The 21,630-nt window shown below is 41.3% G+C and overlaps 2 protein-coding genes across 6 annotated transcripts in view; one reads left to right on the top strand and one right to left on the bottom strand.

Moving 5' to 3' along the window:
* LOC133385502 (protein NPAT) overlaps nucleotides 1-13,583 on the bottom strand; it is a 28,472-nt gene extending 14,889 nt beyond the window's left edge. For 2 of the 4 annotated variants that reach the window (XM_061628654.1, XM_061628655.1), the window contains exons 1-10: nucleotides 13,323-13,583; nucleotides 8,102-8,220; nucleotides 7,755-7,815; nucleotides 7,002-7,074; nucleotides 6,270-6,310; nucleotides 4,105-4,332; nucleotides 2,938-3,031; nucleotides 2,300-2,444; nucleotides 1,531-1,622; nucleotides 1,358-1,445 (exon numbers count right to left, since the gene is read on the bottom strand). In XM_061628654.1, the coding sequence (XP_061484638.1) occupies nucleotides 1,358-1,445; nucleotides 1,531-1,622; nucleotides 2,300-2,444; nucleotides 2,938-3,031; nucleotides 4,105-4,332; nucleotides 6,270-6,310; nucleotides 7,002-7,074; nucleotides 7,755-7,815; nucleotides 8,102-8,220; nucleotides 13,323-13,359 (978 nt within the window). In that variant the 5' untranslated portion in view covers nucleotides 13,360-13,583. The remainder of the gene's footprint in view (nucleotides 1-1,357; nucleotides 1,446-1,530; nucleotides 1,623-2,299; nucleotides 2,445-2,937; nucleotides 3,032-4,104; nucleotides 4,333-6,269; nucleotides 6,311-7,001; nucleotides 7,075-7,754; nucleotides 7,816-8,101; nucleotides 8,221-13,322) is intronic. The other 2 variants (XM_061628656.1, XM_061628657.1) reach the window with 2 other exon arrangements.
* A 19-nt stretch (nucleotides 13,584-13,602) lies between these two features.
* The window catches only part of ATM (ATM serine/threonine kinase), a 169,026-nt gene continuing 160,998 nt past the window's right edge, over nucleotides 13,603-21,630 (top strand). The window contains exons 1-4 of one of the 2 annotated variants that reach the window (XM_061628652.1): nucleotides 13,603-13,783; nucleotides 17,913-18,021; nucleotides 18,108-18,220; nucleotides 19,258-19,403. In XM_061628652.1, coding sequence (XP_061484636.1) covers nucleotides 17,950-18,021; nucleotides 18,108-18,220; nucleotides 19,258-19,403 — 331 coding nt within the window. In that variant the 5' untranslated portion in view covers nucleotides 13,603-13,783; nucleotides 17,913-17,949. Of the gene's footprint in view, nucleotides 13,784-17,912; nucleotides 18,022-18,107; nucleotides 18,221-19,257; nucleotides 19,404-21,630 lie in introns of those variants that run through there. The other variant, XM_061628653.1, reaches the window with a different exon arrangement.

The raw sequence follows: 21,630 nt of genomic DNA, 5'->3' as shown, positions 1-21,630 counted from the left end.
AAAACTTCAGCCCATGCAACATTCAGTGGCTCAGTTGTTGATGCGTCTGAGCACATGATGTTCACTTATAATGTCTATTTTACAACAGGAGTACTGGCTATAGTAATGTTCCATGCCCATTTCAAGGGCTTTTAAAGACATAAACGGCCTGGGTCCCGATTATCTTAGGAATGCCTCTTTCTCTCATGGATGACAGAGGTGTGCTCCCCCTACAGCTCAGAGACAGGAATACTTCAACCAATACTTTTGCTCCTCCCCTCTTGTTGAGGCTCAGTTCGTTTCTTGTGTCAGCTAAGAGTACATCCTGTTGGTGATCTCTCTCTCCTCATTGAGTTCTTTGCTTCTTTTATCTTTGATTTCTCTGTTATCTGTTTGTTCTACAAGGAGAAGGCACTTTTCTGCTGTAGCCCCGCAACACCTTTCCCCAGGATATTCAGATATCCGCTCTTTATGTTCTTTCAAAACACATTAAAATTTCCCTTTTCTGTTTTAGCACCTGATTTGTTAGATTCCTGTATTCCTAAATGGCAAACGACCTTATATTGAGTCATTTAGGAATTCAGGAATCTAACAAATCAGGTGCACTCACACAGAGCTACTGCCCTTTCCCATTATATTTGCTTTGCTTGCAGCTTAATTTTTGTAAACTGATTAGATAAGTTTTAATGGAAAAGTCGTATAAAAATACTTTTAAGTAAACACGATGCACAAGATTATATTCACACTAGTTGTATCCAAAAGTAGTCACATTAATTGCTCAGTTAATGGGCATTGCTACCTTAAGGTTATTTATTTCAATGGGCCTTTTCTGAATAGTTGGAAACAACTCAATATGTAACTAATAGTCACTTCTACATAACCAACATACCAAATAAAACATGTTCTTAGGCACAATCCATCAAGAACCTCTTTATAATAAGCCCTACTGAATGAACGTTGCACAGGATTGTAACTGTGCTGTTATACAGCCCTCATTCATTTCGCTGAGGCCCAGGGCAATAGCATTCCTGGTTGACTGTGCCCTATGGTTATTTTAAAGCAGGCCTGCACAATTTGTAACGTGCCAAGATGAAATGCAGCAAATCAGCCATGTACTATGGCCTGTTAGGTCCTTGATAACACCCCTGGTTTTGCAGTCCCATGAAGAAAAGCAAGCTTATCAAGCTCTTATGGCTGTCATTCATAGCTGATGATCTGTAGTTTGGCTTAGTGGATGACAAGTGATGCAGGCCTGCTTTAGGTAAGAAAAGTATGCTGATTCTTTTATGGTTTGGTGTGCTTCTTCTCTTACAAACACATAACCAGGCATCAAATAGACAGTTTATGTGCCAGTACACATTAGCTCTTGGAACCTTACCTGAAGGCCAAGGAATTCATCAATTGAAGACTCTTGCATTGTTGGGCCACTGTCTGCCTGCTTTGCTGACTGAGAAATACTGCCATCACTGAAAAATGCAGTTACAGATATTTAGTTGATTTTCAAAATAATCTACAGTTGTGGAATAGGAGGTGTCAACAAAGATCTGTTACCTGCCCAAGAATTTATTAATATTTTCAGCTAGCTTCTCCTGAAGACACTTGTTGCTCAGAATTTTCTCTCTGGCATTTTCAATAATCATTTGCTAGAAAAGAAATTTGAAGTTGTCCAAATTACTGAAAACGAAACATTAAATCTACCAGCACTGGTAAGCTTTCTCCCCATTATCCTAGGTGTCTTTTTTGTGTATAGCAATTCTTAATTTGGACATCAAAAATGAGACTCTTACATTAGTCTGCCTTATCATAAAACATTGCCAATTGCTCCCCACAGGTCATTAATCTGCAGGATACCATCTTTCCGCTTCAGGCTAACTCCCACATATCCAAACCAACCTGACACAAGCAGGCCTAAGGCCAATTTCATGCCACATGTATTTAGTAACTATGCAGCAACATGGTAACTGGAATGTAAAGCTAACTCTGCAAAATTCTGAATGCCATTCTTGCCATATATTCTATGCACATTTATTCTGTGCATTCACATGTGCGTACACACATTGCTACTTCCTATTGACAATAGTCCTACATCTAAACCCTTATGGATTAAATTTGATAGTTGGGCCAGAAATGTTATCAGAAGCTATACAAAAAAGGTATCATTTTGAAAGGCCTTAAAAATGTATTATATGATTCTTTTTAATAGCAATATACAGAACTGGAATAACTGCAACAACAACAAAAAATAAGAGTGGGAGACAGAGGAGGAGAGGGTAGGAAAAAAGAAAGTAAAATGTTATGTAGCTTTTTAAAAAAACCTTACAGGAAGGTCATCCTCTATAAGTTCCAACTGTCCACTTTCTTCTTCCCTGGGTGAGCTTTCTCCTTCCATTATGGGAGAATCCCGTACATCACAATTAGACGACTCTGATCCTGATGATACAATACTTTTTTTCTTCTGGGAGTCACTGAAATATTTCCAAAGTTTTTAAAAAATGGTGAAAGACATAAATTTAGAACAAGTACTCGTGGCTCATGCCATAAGTCTTATCTATTCATACCTCTCATTCTTTGCTCAATATTTGTGTGTTTCAGAGGAAGTCAGTGGCCTTAAGCAAGATTCACATCCATTAGGGGATTTGTTGTATAACTTCCACAGTTAACAGTGCAGAGACCTAAGGTGAACAATACAATCCTATACATGTCTACTCAAAAGTAAGCCCCACTAAGTTTAATGGGGCTTACTCACAGATAAATGAGTACAGAATCGCAGCCTAAGGGTTGAGGGCAGAAATGAAGGGAAGTTACTTCATTGAAATTCACACAGAAGGGAATGGAAAAAGGGAGCAGGATCAATACAGGATTGTAAATGGAGGACCAGGTGCACTCCGCATGAACATTTTTAACTTTTGAATACACAGGAAATGCATAAAATATAAAACACATTTGCTGGACGTTTACCCTTTTCTTTTTCCGGGAGACATCATGCTTGAGTGAAGCTTCCGTTCTTGGGGTACGGAAATGAGGTTGACAGAATCTCCTGCTTTAAAAAGAACTGAGTGATACAAACGTTGCTGCTGGTTAACATTTTAGGATATCACTAACAGTTTTCTGTTGTCGATAGCAAAGACAATGATGAAGAAAAACTACAGCCTAGGAAATCACATGAAATCTTCCCTTTTTTAAAAAAAGTATTTATTATTATTATTTATTATTTAATCACCTTCCATACGTCTCTCAAGAAGATTTTCAAATATATACTAAAAACAGCTAAAATAGTTTAAAAAACAGTACAAAAACAACTGAAGATAAATTTAAAAACAATACATAAAGAACACCTAAGGCTGGAAAAGCCTGTCAAAACAAAAACATCTTCAATTGTTTCTGAAAAGTACAGATAGTGGGTGCCTATCATATCTTAACAGGAATGCTGTTCCACAAAACAAGGACAGCCACACTGAAAGCCCTGCTCCAACTTACTGTGACGTGAGCTGCTGATGTTTTAGGGATTTGAAGGACAAATTCTTCTGCAGAACACAGTGAGTATGCAAAGAATAAGGTGGTCTCTCAAGTAACTTGGGTCCTAAGGGTTCAAACCCTGTTTTTGTTTCAGTGAAAACTAGAATCTAACACATCCCCCAGATTCAATGCCAGAGTCAATCATGTTACTTTCAGTTCACTTGTGGATCTTTCAGCGCACTTATTCTAACCATTCACACACACAAAATTAAAAACAAAGGATCAGTAACAACTCTGGCACAAAGGACAAAGAAACCAGGATGGGAGAGCAGCCAAAATCAAAGTTCTCCAGGTTCACATTGCCAGAGGAGAAAGTGGAATAGGGTGTCTGCATTTTTGTTTTTCAAAAATGTTTTTTCTTTCCATTGGTCTCTGTGGAAAAGGAAATTATGCCAGCTTATTGGGGGAACATGTATCATCTGATCTAGTCCCAGAATACTTCCTTTTTCCTTCTTTGCTGTGGGGATAGGGGCCACCATAGAGGCTTCTACAGCTGACAATCTCCTGCTCCACCCACCAGATCTCGGCAAGCAGAGAGGGAGATCTGTGAAACCATACAGTTCCTGGGATACCCTCCCAGGGACCACAGAATTGTGCCTTTAAACTTACTATTAATATGGTTTTCTTGAACGTGGCACTGATGTGCAGATGAAGAACTTGATCTTGTCTGAGCCACAAATGGAGTTATAATTGGCTTAAGGATAACTTGTGTGGCAGCCATTGGAGTAGAGTTCAGTTGTCCTGGCTGAGGGGCTACAGATGACCCTAGGTTTGAGGAAACTGACTGCTGAAGACATTTCTGCTTTTTCATATCTGCAATTGCACTTCTTGTGCGGCCTGAAAGAAGAGAATTTAAGCTAAAATTAGTTAACAGCCCATCTCAAGAGGTAGCTAAATTTCCTAAGCTGCACCTTTACTGTTCTGAAAGCTAGATTGTGGTGCTGGGATAAAACAAAGTTTTCCTTCATCCTTGAAGTAATTTGGGGCTGAACCAGGGATGCAGTTTTGTTGCTAAATCGATTTCTGTCAACCACTGAAAGGCAGCTAGTTGTTGAGCTGAAACTATTGTGGAATCACAGACATGATTCAGGACACATGATACAAAGATAAAAATTTGTCCACATTCCAGAATTATGGAGTCTGACCTGATTTAAACAGGCAGAAATACTACACAATTTAACTTACCAGTCTATGGGGGTGAGGAGATGGGAGAAGTCCACTTTTAATGCAGTCCACAGAGATATGATCTTAAGGAGGGTGGGGAATTTAATACACTCTGAATACTGCCTCTAAGGACCAAATCCACATGTTTTACATAGTCCAGTGTTAGCAATTCCGCTATAGAGATTTTGGGAAGATTCATCTCATGTTAAGGCTGCAATCCTAACTATATGTATAAGTAAGTTATGCTGAAATCTATCACATTGATTTCCAAGTAAACATGAATTGGGAAAAGCTGCAAGACTTTCAAGGCCTGGTTTTGGCACAGAAACAGCTGTGGTCACCCTGTATGATGACCTTTGTCGGAGGAGAGACGGGGGAGTGTGACTCTGTTGATTCTCCTTGATCTCTCAGTGGCTTTCGATACCATCGACCATGGTATCCTTCTGGGGCGACTGGCTGAGTTGGGAGTGGGAGGTACTGTATTGCAGTGGTTCCGCTCCTACTTGGCAGGTCGCCTCCAGAAGGTGGTGCATGGAGAACATTGCTCGGCACCCTGGACTCTCCAGTATGGGGTTCCGCAGGGGTCAGTTCTGTCCCCCATGCTGTTCAACATCTACATGAAACCGTTGGGTGCGGTCATCCAGAGCTTTGGAGTGCGTTGCCATCAGTATGCTGATGACACGCAGCTCTATTTCTCCTTTTCATCTTCTTCAGGTGAGGCTGTCAATGTGCTGAACCAGTGCCTGGCCGAGACAATGGACTGGATGAGGGCTAATAAACTGAGGCTCAATCCAGACAAGACTGAGATGCTGCTAGTGGGTGGTTCTTCTGACCGGATGGTGGATGTCCAACCTGTCCTGGATGAGGTTGCACTCCCCCTGAAGGAGCAGGTTCGTAGCATGGGGGTTCTCCGAGAATCATCTCTTGAGGCTCAGGTAGCCTCAGTGGCATGGAGTGCCTTCTACCAGCTTCGGTTGGTGGCCCATCTACATCCCTATCTGGACAGGGATAACCTGGCTTCAGTTGTTCATGCTCTGGTAACCTCTAAATTAGATTACTGCAATGCACTCTACATGGGGCTGCCTTTGAAGACGGTTCGGAAACTGCAGCTTGTGCAAAATGCAGTGGCCAGATTGGTAACAGGGACCAGACAGTCCGAACATATAAAATACCTGATGGAACGCCTCTCCCGATACGAACCCACCTGTACACTGCGTTCAAGATCAAAGGCCCTCCTCCGGGTGCCTACTCCAAGGGAAGCTCGGAGAACAGCAACAAGGGAGAGGGCCTTCTCAGTGGTGGCCCCCAAATTATGGAATGATCTCCCTGACGAGGTGTGCCTGGTGCCAACACTTATCTTTTTGGCACCAGGTCAAGACTTTCCTCTTCTCCCAGGCATTTTAGCATGTGTTTTATATTATTTTAAATTTTTAAATTGTGTTTTAAATTGTTTTTTAAAAGATGTATTTTAAATTGTATTTGTTTTTAGTTACTGTAAACCGCCCAGAGAGCTTCGGCTATGGGGTGGTATACAAGTATAATAAATAAATAAATAAATAAAAAGGGGGGGGCAGAGATCACATAAAATAGATTTTTTTTCTGATACATACTCCGTTGATGAGCTGAAAATCCACCAGAATTCTGCATGCTCCTGGAAAAAAATCAAATTGCCAATCTAAATTAGAATACAAGTGTGTAAGAGAAACTTAGCTTCATACCACTGCTTAGCCACATAGTTATGTTCACATTCAGATTAGAGATCAAAGAAATGTAAAAAACACATTCAGAATTAAGCAGGAATAAACATTGTTCATTTTACCAAAGGAAATTGATGACAAGTTTCAAATACACCATCACCAAGATCAATGTTTTGTAGTGATTAAGAAAGGTTTTATTTTGCTGAATTGTATTAATGGTTTTGGGGAAGAACTGCAGAAACGGTAATGACCATAGGTAAAAAATTACTTATCAGGAACACTATAAATTTAAGCAACTGGAATTTTTAATGGCATGAACAGCTACCTACATTCCAAGAACGACACACATTCTACAAGACTGAACCATATTCAAATGAACCACACACAAGTGAGGATCTCTTTCTAACCTTCCTTTATTTGGTCTTTATGATCTGACAAGGTTTCAAAAATTCAGGATCGATTGTACATCATCTAATATCTTAAGAGCACCAGTGAGACAACATCAGTACAAAAGACCAAAAGGTTGCTAAAAAGCCATAATAGTAGTATACAGGAGGAATGTAACCTATAATGGGACAATGAACTTATGGAAGTTTCTTGTAAAATATGGGCTAGAATTTCCCCCTCCCCCCCAAGACAAATTACCTGATTTGAGAAAGTGTGTAGTCCAACTTCTTCCACAAAGATGACATCATTGCTGGTACATCGTTTGTTGCTTCTTTAAAAAACAGATCAGACATAAACGTGTGTCAAATGTGAAAGGAACTGGAAGGTCTATGAACCAACTGCCAAGGCTTACACAATTAAGGAACTGCAATTTTAACTTTGAAAAATATCATGGCTGCTTTAGTGTATCTCATTTTAAGAGGAACATATTGGACATGTAGAGATACAAGTAGGGGTCTGTAACAAAATGTTCTAGTGTGGACTGCTCATGCCAAGGGTTCTTGCCAGTCATGTCACCTTCCAACATATTCCATTCTGTCCCACCAACACCCCCAGCAATAACCATACTCAGTCCACACTGGGGTAGTTTTGTTTTTTTCTCCCCTTAGGAATTTCTGGTTTCCTTCTTTCTGTTGCTACATTGCTGGTGGGTGTTAGCTTTTTGTCTATTGCTGCTGCAATATTGTTTTAATTAGTGATAGGCCCTTTGGTTTTTAAACTAATCTTTAAACCATCTTGATTTTATTTTATAAACAAATGCAATATGCGTTCCAAATAATAAATAACTGCATTTTAGTGATTGGTGTACTCCACACTGACATCCCTGGGTAGAGAGATGATAACTGATATAAACAAAATTTTACAATATGCCCCTAACTTATGGGCAAAGTAACCAAATGCTGGTAATCAAATCTATGACTTGTATCTTTCAATCCCACCACCCCCATTTACCTTTTGATTTCATTGCTATGTACTCATTCAGTATGGTGATTAGGTTTTTTCCAAAGAGTGACTGAAGAAAAAAAGATCAACAGATGAACAGCATTAAACCACAGAACTTCCAGCAACAACATATTGCAAAAGTCTGGCTCACTGAAAGCACAATGGTTATAGATTCCCTTTAGACCCATTAAACAACCAATTTTCATAGGGACTCCATATTTCACCATGCAGTGTGTGTGAATGGAGGATCTGGCATTTGAATCAACCTTAAGTTCAAATATTAATTATACTGAACTCTCTTGGAAAACATCAACGTTCAGGGGCTAATAAGAACTGACAGTCAAATACAGACTCACCAGTAAACAAGCTGGAACAAAACCTTCCCCGGTACAGTGCTCTGCATATTCTTTTAAATCTGAACTTTCCAGTATAAATGCTCGACATGTGGCTAAAAGCTTTTCTTGTTGTAAATATCCTGCAACAGACAAAATATTTTCCAACTCTGTGCACCAGTATGATGGACAAAAAAAGTGAAAGCAATGACATTTTGCTAATTAAAAAAATCATGTCTTGTGGTCTGTGCTGTTATTACCAAACTGGAAACGTGACCCATTTAACAAAGGGCCAGTCTGGACAAAGTTTTCCCTGTTCTTCTGCTTATGCGTGTGCTGCCCCATTTTCCATGTTTGATCCGTGTGGAATCCATTATGAACATTTGAATGTAAAAGTGTATATACGTGTACATTTCAGTGTGTATAGGTATATATCCAACACACAACATGGGAATTGATCATGTGATCTCAGTCCATTCTACACCTGATTAAAGCACTCTAATTTGTGTGGGTGTCTAGTGATCTCGAAGGTGGGACAAGTGTGTCTTGTGGGTAGTGAGGTATGATTTCACTCACACAAACACAAAGAGTGGGCAGGAAGGAGAAGACTGAGCCCAGTCAGCTCCAAAGCTAGGCCCCTGGTGGGGAAAACTTGATTATATGCAATGTATTAATGATTTGTGATCTGACATAACCAGCATTCCCCTTTGGGGTGACATGAAATCTGTGGCAAGGTGCGCGCTCACCTACCAAAAGCAATTGTGACTTTTTTGCATTTTTGCCATTATTTTCAGTGAATCACTCTGCCCGGTACCAACAAGTAAAAAACCAGCTGCTACTAAACAATTCTGTAATCAACCTTTGTCTATCTTTAATGGGAATATAAATGTAGAGATATTTATTTATTTACTTATTTATTTATTATATAGATAGATAGACAGACAGACAGACAGACAGATAGATATAGATAGACAGATAGATATAGATAGACAGATATCCCACTCTTCCACCCAGCAGGAGCCTAGGGCGGCAAACAGAAATGCTAAAAACACTTTAAAACATCATAAACAGACCTTAAAATACATTGAAACAAATCAACGTTAAAAACATTTTTTAAAAGCTTTAAAAACATCTTTAAAAAAGTGTTAAAAACATATTATTAAAAAAACACATGTTAACAAGCAATTCTAACACAGACACATACTGGGATAGGTCTCAACTTAAAAGGCTTGTTGAAAGAGGAAAGTCTTCAAAAGGCGCCGAAAAGATAGCAGAGATGGCGCCTGTCAGGGTAGGTGCCACAACACTAAAAGTTCGTTTCCTATGTTGTGCAGAACAAACCTCCTGATAAGATGATCACCTGCAGAGCACAGTGATTGACTGGGCATATAAGGGGTAAGACGGTCTTTCAGGTATCCTGGTCCCAAGCTGTATAGGGCTTTGTACACCAAAACTAAAACCTTGAACTTGGCCCGATAGCAAATGGGCAGCCAGTGCAATTATTTCAGCAGCAGGGTGACATGTTGGAGATACCCTGCCCCAGTGAGCAGTCTCACCACCGCATTTTGCACCAGCTGCAGCTTCTGGACCAACCTCAAGGGCAGCCCCACATAGAGCATTACAGTAATCCAGCCTGGAGGTTACCAGTGCATGGACAACAGTGGTCAGGCTATCCCAGTCCAGAAATGGCCGAAGCTGTCCTACCAGCCAAATCTGGTAAAAGGCACTTCTAGACACGGACACCTGGGCATCTAGTGACAAAGATGGATCCAGGAGCACCCCCAGACTACGGACCTGCTCTTTCAGTGGGAGTACAACCCCATCCAAAGCAGGCAATTGACCAATTATCCAAATTCTGGAACCACCAACCCACAGTGCCTCCGTCTTGCTAGGATTCAGACTCAGTTTATTGGCCCTCATCCAGCCCGCCACCAAATCCAGGCACTGGTCCAGGGCTTGCACGGCCTCTCCCGATTCAGATGTTACGGAGAAATAGAGCTGGGTATCATCAGCATACTGCTGACACCTTGCCCCAAAGCTCCCGATGACTGCTCCCAAGGGCTTCATATAGATGTTAAACAGCACTGGGGACAAGATAATACCCTGCAGCACTCCACAGCACAACTGCCAGGGGGCCGAAAGACAGTCACCCAATGCTATTCTCTGTCAGCGACCCTGGAGATAGGATCGAAACCACTGTAAAACAGTGCCTCTCTCACCAAGTAGGCCCAGATGGATACCATGGTCAATGGTATCAGAAACTGCTGAGAGATCAAGTAAGAATAACAGGGTCGTATTCCCCCTGTCCTTCTCCCAATAAAGGTCATCCATCAGGGTGACCAAGGCCGATTCAGTCCCATAACCAGGCCTGAACCCATTCTGGGCTGTGTCAAGATAATTTGTTTCATCCAAGAGTACTTGCATTAACTGAAGACGTGGTTAATAGCACCTGGTTAAATTTTCTTGTTCATAGAAATCTATAACAGCAGTCCTTCTCTTGCTCATGATTTGTAAGATGGCGTATTTTTTTCCTTATGAGAATTGAGGCCAGGTTGTGAAAAAGTACAAACATCATTTGAAATTTTACTATTTGAACTAGTGAAATCGACAAGAACAAAAGCTGTGATGTTCACTTTCTATTATTAGCATAATCTTAAGATGACATTTTCCCCTGTTCAACCAAGTACTGCTTCTAATACAACTTAATTGTTGGGGGGAGGGAAGGAATTAAGTATGCAGTCCTAAACACTCAGCAGGCTTAGGGAGTAAGTCCCATTGAAAATAGCAAGACTTGATTCAGAGTAAATCTGTATAGTAAATCTGTATGTTCAAAAGGAAAGATGAGTCAAATTTAGGTCCGCTTCCAACTTTTTTGGCATTCTTGGACAAGTCATTCTCTGTTTCACCTCCCAAGCTGAAAAATGGACTAACTGTCTTCCTTGAAGAAACACACAAAACAAAATAAAATCAAAATTTCAACACATTAAAAATGCTATACAAATTCCAAAGGGATAGTTAGCCTGTTATCACAAATGGAAGAGAATATTGTGGCATCTTAAGGCCCAACTGACCTCAATGAGACCTGGTGGATGTGTACAGATGTGTGTGGTAAACCTCCTAGGACCCAATGATGCTGACCTGGAAATTACCACTGTTCAACAAAGAGAACTTCAAGGCTGACCATCCTGTTAAACTGCTGAACTAGTATTCATCAATAAGCTTGATTTTATTTTTCTCTCCTATTACAGGAGTGAAATTGATTGATCACCAATTACTGCTTTTTCCCATAATCACTCTGCTCATTTTATAAACATTTGCACTTTGCACAGAAATATCAGGCTACTTTTTTTTGCATTTAACAGCCTTTTTGGGCCCATTATTTACAGTCCCCCCATGTATATCTATTTTAACACATCTGATGGATGACTATGATTTTATGTAAAATATTTATGTTCCACCTTTCCTAAAAAGTTCAAGGTGGCTAGTCCATGAATGTTTATACCACAATATACCTGCCTTTAAGGTGCCACAAACTCTTATTTGTATTCACTAGAAAGATTACTGATAAATAACAGGCTAGCCCCAAAGACAAAATTCTTGTAGTGGACCTTAGTGTAATATAGTTTTATATTACTTCTCTGGTTATGTATAACGTTAAACTAATTTTTATTAAATGAACATCTAACTACTACTAAAGGAGTGCATAAATGTTGAAATCATACAGAACTCAAAAATTCTGTGCAACCCCGATGACTGTATCTTCATTTTTAAGTGCACAATAAAGAATCCTGTTCAGCCTAGAAGCCTAACCGTATTACAGAACCAGTAGTTCTGTATAAAAGAATGAGGGGGTCTGAGTAAGTAAGAACTAAAAGAAACAGAGTAAGATACTGGGAATATTGAGGCATACCCCCTTAATGAGGACCCCCAATTTCTGTTAGTATGTCCAGATACACCAGTGAAGCTGACATTGACAAAGAATATCAATATGAACCAGCAACAACATGATAATAGGAAGCATGGCTTGAGTTACTGGAGATGTTGTGCTTCAGGATTCATCTCCCCAGTATCTCTACAAGTTAAATCTAGTGTTCCAGTCAGGGCTGTGGAGTCGGAGTCGTGGAGTCAGAAGCAATTTTGGGTGAAGTTGGAGTCGGAAACAATTTTGGGAGGAGTCGGAAGAAATGTACTGACTCCGACTTCCAAATAAATTTTGAATGACAAGAAGCAATTTTGGGTGGAGTCGGAGTTGGACAGTAGAAAAATAGAGGAGTTGGAGTCGGACAATAGAAAAATAGAGGAGTCAGAGTTGAAAGTTTGGTGTACTGAGTCCACAGGCCTGGTTCCAGTACAATTGTACTTATGCTTATTAGGAAGTAAGTCCCATTGCATTCAGTGGCACATTCCTCCAGGTAAGCATGCACTGGACTGTAGCCTAATTTGGATGGAGACGGGTCGTGTCCCTGGTACAAGTAAATATAAATGCACATACCTGCAAATAAGGCACAACACAGGGCATGGGCTGACATTTCATATGACAGCGGCTAATATATTTTTAAACTGACATAATAGACTATTATCTAACATATCACTACCCAAATAACCACCAAATGGAAAAAAAAACCCCAAACAGTGAGCTGCAAACACCAGCCCTCTTCGTTGTCTCCTTACAACATGTATACAGCCATCTTGTGACTCTTAAGCCATTTTGGGAGCCATGTTGGCAAAAAAAAAAGGAAAGAAGGGGAGAAAGGGTAGGCTGTAAATACAGTAAATAAGTAATAAACAGTGTCTTAGCCAGTGATCTCAGTCCTGTCGTCAGCGAAGGACAGACTACGGTGGAGTAAATTAATAAACAACCAAACAATATATTGACTTCTAGATCAGTGGAGGGACAGGCTATGGTGACGAGAAGAAATAAATAATAACCAACAGCATCTTTGCTTTTAGATCAGTGGAGAATAGGCTACAGTGAAGTAAATAATAAATAACACAGTACGTGGAGCAGAGCCTTCAGCAACATACGACAGTGTGGCGGGGGCGATCCCGAGCATGGGAATGAAGGGGTGCGCTACAGGCGTGCCTCCATTTCCATTTAGCAAATGACGAGACGTAAGGGGTGCACTTGGCGCGCCCTTCTTGGAGGTCCCAAGAAATACGCACCGTAGGTCAGACGGGAGAGAGCCAGAAGGGGGCATTTCCCCCCAGCCCTCTTCCTCACAGGAGCACCCTTCTTCGCGCTTACCTAGTACCAGGCGGGCTACGTCAGACGGCAGTAACATGGTGAGGGACCTGAGAGAGGTGGGGATCTTCCCCCCAATGGGGCAGCGGAAGTAGCAGGAACAACTCCCAGGAAGGTAGTTCTCCACCCGTCTTCCCCACTGAACTCTCAAAGAAATCGACTCCGAAAAGGCGCCCAAACCTACTCCACAACAGCAGGAGGAGCAGCAGTCACTCTTCACCCCGCCCACCAACTTCCGGCATCAGGAGCGAAAACACGAGATTTTCCGCTTCCGGCTGGGCAGGGAAAAGAAGGCGGTGAGGAGGGAGTAGTCCCGCCTCTTTCTTCTCTCTCCATCTCTCCCGCCCATTGTAACCCTGAGGCAACGTGGGCGATGGATACAGCGCGAGGCTGACGTAGAGTGGAGGATGGCATGAGTCGTCGGCTGCTGCGCGCGAAACAGAACCTGCACGGGTGTCTTTCAGGTCCGCTAGTCGTCCCTTCCCGGCGCGAGCCTCGCCCCTCAGCTTGACGGTTTTTTATTCCCTGATCCCCTCCCCCCGCTTTTCTCCCATGCCTCTCCTCCCATTCGCCTCTTGCTACCTCCTCTCCATTTCTTTAGCCAGGGTGTTATCCCGTCTGCTTGGCCTCTGAGGAGGGGTCGGGGTGGGTGTCTGGTTCCGCTCTGGCGGGACCGAACTATATACGAGCTCTTAAAAAGCGCAGCAACGGTTAAGAGCTCAGTGTCGAAAGGCGAAACGGGCTTGGATGCCCCTGTAGTCATCAATCTTGCGGGGCTTGTATGAGCTCATCTTTAAGTGTTGTGCTCGTGCCCTGTTTATGGCCTTCCCAAAGGCATCTGGTTGGCTGGTTAATGACCTAGAATTAGGAGTGAACAGTGAAGTGGCCAAGTTTGCTGACGACACTAAATTGTTCAGGGTTGTTAAAACAAAAAGGGATTGCGAAGAGCTCCAAAAAGACCTCTCCAAACTGAGTGAATGGGCAGAAAAATGGCAAATGCAGTTCAATATAAACAAGTGTAAAATTATGCATATTGGAGCAAAAAATCTGAATTTCACATATACGCTCATGGGGTCTGAACTGGCGGTGACCATACAGGAGAGAGACCTTGGGGTTGTAGTGGACAGCACGATGAAAATGTCAACCCAGTGTGTGACAGCTGTGAAAAAGGCAAATTCCATGCTAGGGATAATTAGGAAAGGTATTGAAAATAAAACAGACGATATCATCATTCCGTTGTATAAATCTATGGTGCGGCCGCATTTGGAATACTGTGTACAGTTCTGGTCGCCTCATCTCGAAAAGGATATTATAGAGTTGGAAAAGGTTCAGAAGAGGGCAACCAGAATGATCAAGGGGATGGAGCGACTCCCTTTACGAGGAAAGGTTGCAGCATTTGGGGCTTTTTAGTTTAGAGAAAAGGCGGGTCAGAGGAGACATGATAGAAGTGTATAAAATTATGCATGGCATTGAGAAAGTGGATAGAGAAAAGTTCTTCTCCCTCTCATAATACTAGAACTCGTGGCCATTCAAAGAAGCTGAATGTTGGAAGATTCAGGACAGACAAAAGGAAGTACTTCTTTACTCAGCGCATAGTCAAACTATGGAATTTGCTCCCACAAGATGCAGTAATGGCCACCAGCTTGGATGGCTTTAAAAGAAGATTAGACAAATTCATGGAGGACAAGGCTATCAATGGCTACTAGCCATGATGGCTGTGCTGTGCCACCCTAGTCAGAGGCAGCATGCTTCCGAAAACCAGTTGCTGGAAGCCTCAGGAGGGGAGAGTGTTCTTGCACTGGGGTCCTGCTTGCGGGCTTCCCCCAGGCACCTGGTTGGCCACTGTGAGAACAGGATGCTGGACTAGATGGGCCACTGGCCTGATCCAGCAGGCTCTTATGTTCTTATGTTAACAGGATGCTGGCCTAGATGGGCCTGATCTTCTTAAGTATCATTTATGGCATTCTCGCCTTTAGCATAAGTGTAGAAAGTGGAGGTCTTATGTTAATTGTATGTAGATGCAAAATTTAATATACTGTCAGTATTAAAAATATATTATGGTAAATAACATCAAATTAACAGTAAAATTACATTGATAAGACCAATACAGATCATGTCATCAATCTGGGTTTGCCAACCTTGGGCCTGTGGGCACATTTGCCAACTAGAGATGCTATCATGGGCATCACACATACACTACAAGTGCACTGCAACCACACACACACTCTTCTTCCTACCAGCAATTAGGCTTGGAAAATAGTTTTTACTTCCCCTCCCCAAGTTCACTGTCACCTCATCTGCAGTCCTCCACCCCCCAAAATCTTATCAGGGGGATGAGCAATAGCAGGTGCTGGGAAAGGCCTTGGGGTGCATGTGTGTATGCAGGTGCCATTTTGACAACACATATTACAAATAAATAGCAGAAACTAGTATTGATTTGAAACGAATGCTGATGAAAGTTGAAGAGGAAAGCACAAAAGCAGGACTACAGCTGAACATCAAGAAGACTAATAACAGAAGATTTATGGAACTTTAAAGTTGACAATGAAGACATTGAACTTGTCAAGGATTATCAATACCTCAGCAGTCATTAACCAAAATGGAGACAATAGTCAAGAAATCAGAAGAATTCTAGGACTGGGGAAGGCAACTATGAGAGAACTAGAAAAGGTCCTCAAATGCAAAGATGTATCACTGAACACTAAAGTCAGGATCATTCAGACCATGGTACTCCCAAGCTCTATGGATGTGAAAGTTGGACAGTAAAAAAAAGTGGATAAGAGAAAAATCAACTCATTTGAAATGTGGTGCTGGAGGAGAGCTTTGTGCATACCATGGACCGCAAAAAAGACAAATAATTGGGTGTCAGAACAAATTAAACCAGAACTGTCACTAGAAGCTAAAATGATGAAACTGAGGTTATACTTTGGACACATAATGAGAAGACATGATTCACTAGAAAAGACAATAATGCTGGGAAAAACAGAAGGGAGTAGAAGAAGAGGAAGGCCAAACAAGAGATTGATTGATTCCATAAAGGAAGCCACAGACCTGAACTTACAAGATCTGAACAGGGTGGTTCATGACAGATGCTGTTGAAGGTCACTGATTCATAGGGTTGCCATAAGTTGTAATCGACTTGAAGGCACATAACAACAACAAAAGGAAATCAACATAGATGGACAACCCCTCAGAAAAAGCATAGATGATGTATATTGGCTCAAACATTTTGATTTTAATTGAGAATTCATAAGTCAGTCATAGAATCTATTTCAGAATATTTAAAGAAATAAGGCAGAGAATGTGCCTAGTTCTGTTTTCTCCTCTGCTGATTAACTAACATACCCATCTGAAGCTAAAGACAGAGCTGTTACACAGGATGTGGCTTGCAGGCAAGCCTGCAGTGTCTTGAAAACACTGCCTTTGGCATGCCCATTATTGCACCCCCTTATAATGTTTACTGTAAATCTAATTCCATGCTTTTGTTTTAGGCAAAATAGAAGTTCACAAATGTGTTAGCTTTGGTCCAAAGTTTCTACATATTCATAGTTTTGTTTGTTGGAATTCTAAATAGTTCAAGTTTTGGCTTTTTTATGTTAAAAGAAAATCTACTTAAAAATAAAAGTACACAAAACTGGAAGATCGGTACTTCAGGTGTAATATGCCTGTGCCTTATTTACAGTTGTAGTTCATGTAAATGATAGCTAAATATTTTTAAATTTCTCAACCATAGAAGAAAGCTATCAGAAAATTAAGCTTATGTTGGACATATCAATAGAATCTATGGATTCAAGTTGAGAACTGATTAGATATTGTGAAGTAGGTAAACAAAAACAAAACTTTTGTTTGTAGCAGTGTATAATCACAACTGCCAACTGAAAATGACAAAAGAACTCTCATGTTAAAATCAAATGTTTAATCTTGTTTTGGATTGCACTTTCTGTTTTGGCTTTGGCAGCATGATAGAGAGCCAGTTAATATCTGCATGCATCTTAAGGATAAAGGCTAATCTTAACACTTCTTACAGCAGTAGGACTGATTTGGAAACATCCTTGCTGTTTAATCCAAAGGAATTTGGGGGGGAAATTGGTTTTGCAAGTTAGCAGTAGAAGGTGGTTCTGTCACCTTACCATCCTCAATCTGCCCAACATCTTTGCATTAAAAAAACATTTTTATATTTAACAGGGTGACAAATTAAGAGATAGGTAAGTAAATACATGTTCAAGTTCAGATAGATAAAAAGCAGACACCGGTTCTGAAGCAAGAGTGAAAAGAAGTGGCAAGTGTGACAGCATTCAATTAGTTGGTATATCTAGCTATAATTACAGCTGTTTTAATTTATGTTGTTAGGGCTTTTTTTGGCTGCCTGCGTGAACCTGCAGGCTTCTTTTGCTAATTCAACATGACATCTAAATGGAATGTCTGTAGAGAAGCAGGATGCCTCTGAATGCCATAGCCTTCATGCATTGCTTGTGAGTGCCCAGGAGCTGATTGCTGTCAAAGACAGAATGCTGGACTACAGTGCCTTCGGTCTGATCCAGCAACACAATTCTTATGCTGTACTGAAAAACATAATACTATTTCCATTTTCAGGTCCATACTGTGAGTACATCCATAACTGAACGGAGCCATGAGCTTTGCACTCCAAGACCTGTTGGCTTGTTGCCGCCAGCTTGAAAGTGACAAGGCCACAGAACGAAAGGTAATCTTAAATCCCTGCCCTTCTAATATACAACAGTATGATAGTGAGACATCATTGTTCTTTTTTTTCCTGTATTACATTTTTAGAAGGAAATTGAGAAGTTCAAGCTTCTCATCAGAGATTCTGAAACAATTCAACAGCTGGATCGGAATTCTGATTCCAGACATGGCAAACAGATGACCTGGGATACTGTGTTCAGGTAGAATATTTTTTGATGTGTTATACTTTGTTAGGCATCAGGCAGCTAAGATAAACTTGTTTCAAAAGTGCCATCTTAGCAATTTGAAAATGTAATATCTTTGCAGAAAAGTATGACACAAGTGTTTTTACATAAATAAATTTCAGTGTAACTGGAATAATAGTTAGCATTTATGTAGCTTTAGAGTCTTCAAAGTGCTTTGCAAACATCATCTCAGTAATCCTTACGAAAACTTGGCAAAATCAGTATTTTTCCCCATATTGCAAATTGGGGAGAGGACATTTGAGTGAGAGCTAGTACTATGCCTAAGGCCATGTAGTCAGTCTGTTGCCTTTTTTGGCATCAGGAGAAACTCCTTTAATTTTCCCATGCCTTTTAGGTCTCAGTTTTTATCTGGTTGTTGTTTTGCTACATGGTGATTAATTATGATTTTTTTTGTTGGAAGTTGCTCTAGAAATTTATGCTGAAAAGCAGCGCATTAAATGTCTAAAAATAAGTCAGGAGTTCATGGTGGAGATGAGAATAGAATCTAGGACTTCTGGTTCACATCTCAATTTCTTAGCTATCTGCCACTATCTGTTATGATTTGATTACCAGAAGGGAAGTATCATCTCATTATTTTAGCCTTTCAAGTGAATGTTCAGAGAATATTTGGCCACCCGCTGATCTATTCATCGAGCCACTGTGCCTCCTCTCTATGGCTACTATTCCTCTCATCCACTCCTCCCAGTGTTTCTTCTTTCCCTCACATACCAGACTAGGGAGCACAGCAGCTATCTGTTGGCAGTGAGAGTGTGGTCATGCACAACTTAACACTGTTGTCCAGCAACAACTGTTATTTGTTTGAGGCTTAGGCAGTTGGCACATTGCATGGTTTTTTTTTTAATATCCCTGTGGAGAAGGAGCTAGCAGAATACCATAGAAGAGTTCGCACTAAAAGTTAACTATTTAAAATGATAACTAAACAGTTGCTGTTGCTGCTATTGTTTTTAATTAGATTATGTGCCCATAAAGAATGTTTATTTTTGTCTTCAAAGGTTTCTGCAGAAATACATTCAGAAAGAAACTGATACTGCCAGAATTGGAAAGCCAAATGTGTCTGCATCAACACAAGCAACAAGACAGAAAAAGATGCAAGAAACCAGCAGTTTGGTAAAATATTTCATCAGATGTGCCAATAAAAGTGAGTGACTTTTTTTGTAAACATACTTAAATGTTTACAGAATACTCAAAAATATTTTAAAGAATCATTGCTGAGGTTCAGTTCATTAACTCTACCATGTGTCAAATATCTGTTTTCTAACAAATATTATATTCTCTGGCTGTATTTTTACGGGCCGGTGACTTGCTTCATGCAGTGTGTCTACCTGTTGTAGGTGGTTTATAAATATAAAGTTGGATTCAGAGCTGTGCACAGTGGAGTTCTGCTCACACTGTCATCATGAGGCCTGGGGTGTGGGGAGGATGACCTTTGCTTCATTCCTCCTCCTCTCTCCAACCCCCTGCACCTCCTGAAAAGCTGCTCTGGACCTTCTGGAACAGCATAAGAGGTGGCACAGCAGGGTGGGGCTGCAGGAGGAAGGAGAAATAGGCAATGATCCCCCCCCTGCTGCCTCTGTCCAGTGGGGATCCTCCACTGGACCTCAACAGGAAATCTGGATCCAGCCTATAGTTTATTTTATAGAAACCTTATGTCAATAGAATCATAGAATAGTAGAGTTAGAAGGAGCCTATAAGGCCATCAAGTCAGTGCAGGAATCCAAATCAAAGCATTCCAGACAGATGGCTGTCCAGCTGCCTCTTGAATGCCTGCAGTGTTGGAGAGCCTGCTACCTCTCTAGGTAATTGGTTCCATTGTCATATGGCTCTAACAGTTAGGAAATTTTTCCTGATGTTAGTAGCAATAGAAGATTTATGGCCCTTTTCTGTCATACAGTTTGTCATCTGCAGAAGCTTAGAAGTGGCCAGGACTCTAGTTTGTCATCTTGGTACAAAATCCATGTGGATTTTGCATATGCACTCTTAAATGTCCCTGTTGCTGTTGATTTGGTACAGTCAATGAAGTGACTCTCTCCCCCACCCTTCTGAATGAAGGAAGGAATTTTGAATATGTATTTTTTCTTGATAGCAACAGGATATCATTTCAGGGATCGAGAAATATCAGTTCTTGTAAGGGAAACGCTTGTGAGCAATGAAGTGCACAACAATAGACCCAGCAGGCTTGCCTCCATTGCATCCCCAAGTAGCCATCCAATGGAGCTTTTTCGTATTATCAGAGATCTGTTATCAACTCCAGGAAATGAAGTTTTAGACCCTTTGGAAGCCCACTGTGAATTGTTTGCAAGACACTTCAAGGATAAAGTTGCTCTCCTCTGTACCAGTCTTGGTGTGCCATCTACATCTGCTGTAGTCTCCAGTGAGGTGTCCAGTGCAACATCTGCCACAACTTCTTTGGATCAGTTTCAGTTGATGTGGCCTGATGACTTGGATAAGGTACTTGCGACGATGTGGTTTGCAACGTGTCCTCTCGACCCTTGCCCTTCTTGGCTTATTAAAGCTTGCCAAGGAGATATGACCAAGTGGATCCAGGGTGTGGTCAATGTATGTTTACCAGAGGGAGTGGTTCCAGCCACCCTGAAATAGGTGGTGGAAAAAGCCTACCCTGGACCCATTGGTTGTGACAATTACTGCCTGGTCGCGAATATTACCTTTTTAGGGAAGGTGATCGAGAGGGTTGTGGTGCAATACTTGCAAGTACTCTTGGATGAAACAGATTATCTTGACCCAGTCTGGGTTCAGGCCTGGCTATGGAACTGAATCAGCCTTGGTCATCTTTATGGATAGCATTTGTTGGGAGAAGGACAGGGGGAGTACAATCCTGTTACTCTTATTTGATCTCTCAGCAGCTTTTGATTCCATTGACCATGGTGACCTTCTGAGCCGACTTGGTGAGATGGGTATTGGCAGCCCTGTTTTATAGCAGTTCTGATCTTATTTCCAGGGTTGTTTTCAGAGAATAGCATTTGGTGATTGTCTTTTGATCTCCTGGCAGTTAGGTAATGGGGTGCCACACGGTACTATCTTGTCCCCAGTGCTGTTTAACATCTATATGAAGCCTTTGAGCGGTCATTAGGAGATTAGGAGATTTGGGGTGAGGTTTCAGAAGTATGCTGATGATACCCAACTCTGTTTCTCTGTAACATCTGAATCGGGAGAGATGTGCAAGCCCTGGCCAGTGCCTGGACTCAGTGATGGGCTGGATGAGGGCCAATAAACTAAATCTGAATCCTAGCACGACCGAGGTGCTGTGGGTTGGTGGTTCCCAAGTTTGGATAATTGGTCAATTGGCTGCTTTGGATGAGGTCGTACTCCCTCTGAAAGAGCAGGGCCGTAGTCTGGGGATGCTCCTG

This window comes from Rhineura floridana, chromosome 5 (assembly GCF_030035675.1).
Source record: "Rhineura floridana isolate rRhiFlo1 chromosome 5, rRhiFlo1.hap2, whole genome shotgun sequence".
NCBI lineage: Eukaryota > Metazoa > Chordata > Lepidosauria > Squamata > Rhineuridae > Rhineura > Rhineura floridana.
The sequence above is the reverse complement of the archived record's forward strand: the minus strand, read 5'-3'. Positions and strand labels throughout refer to the sequence as shown.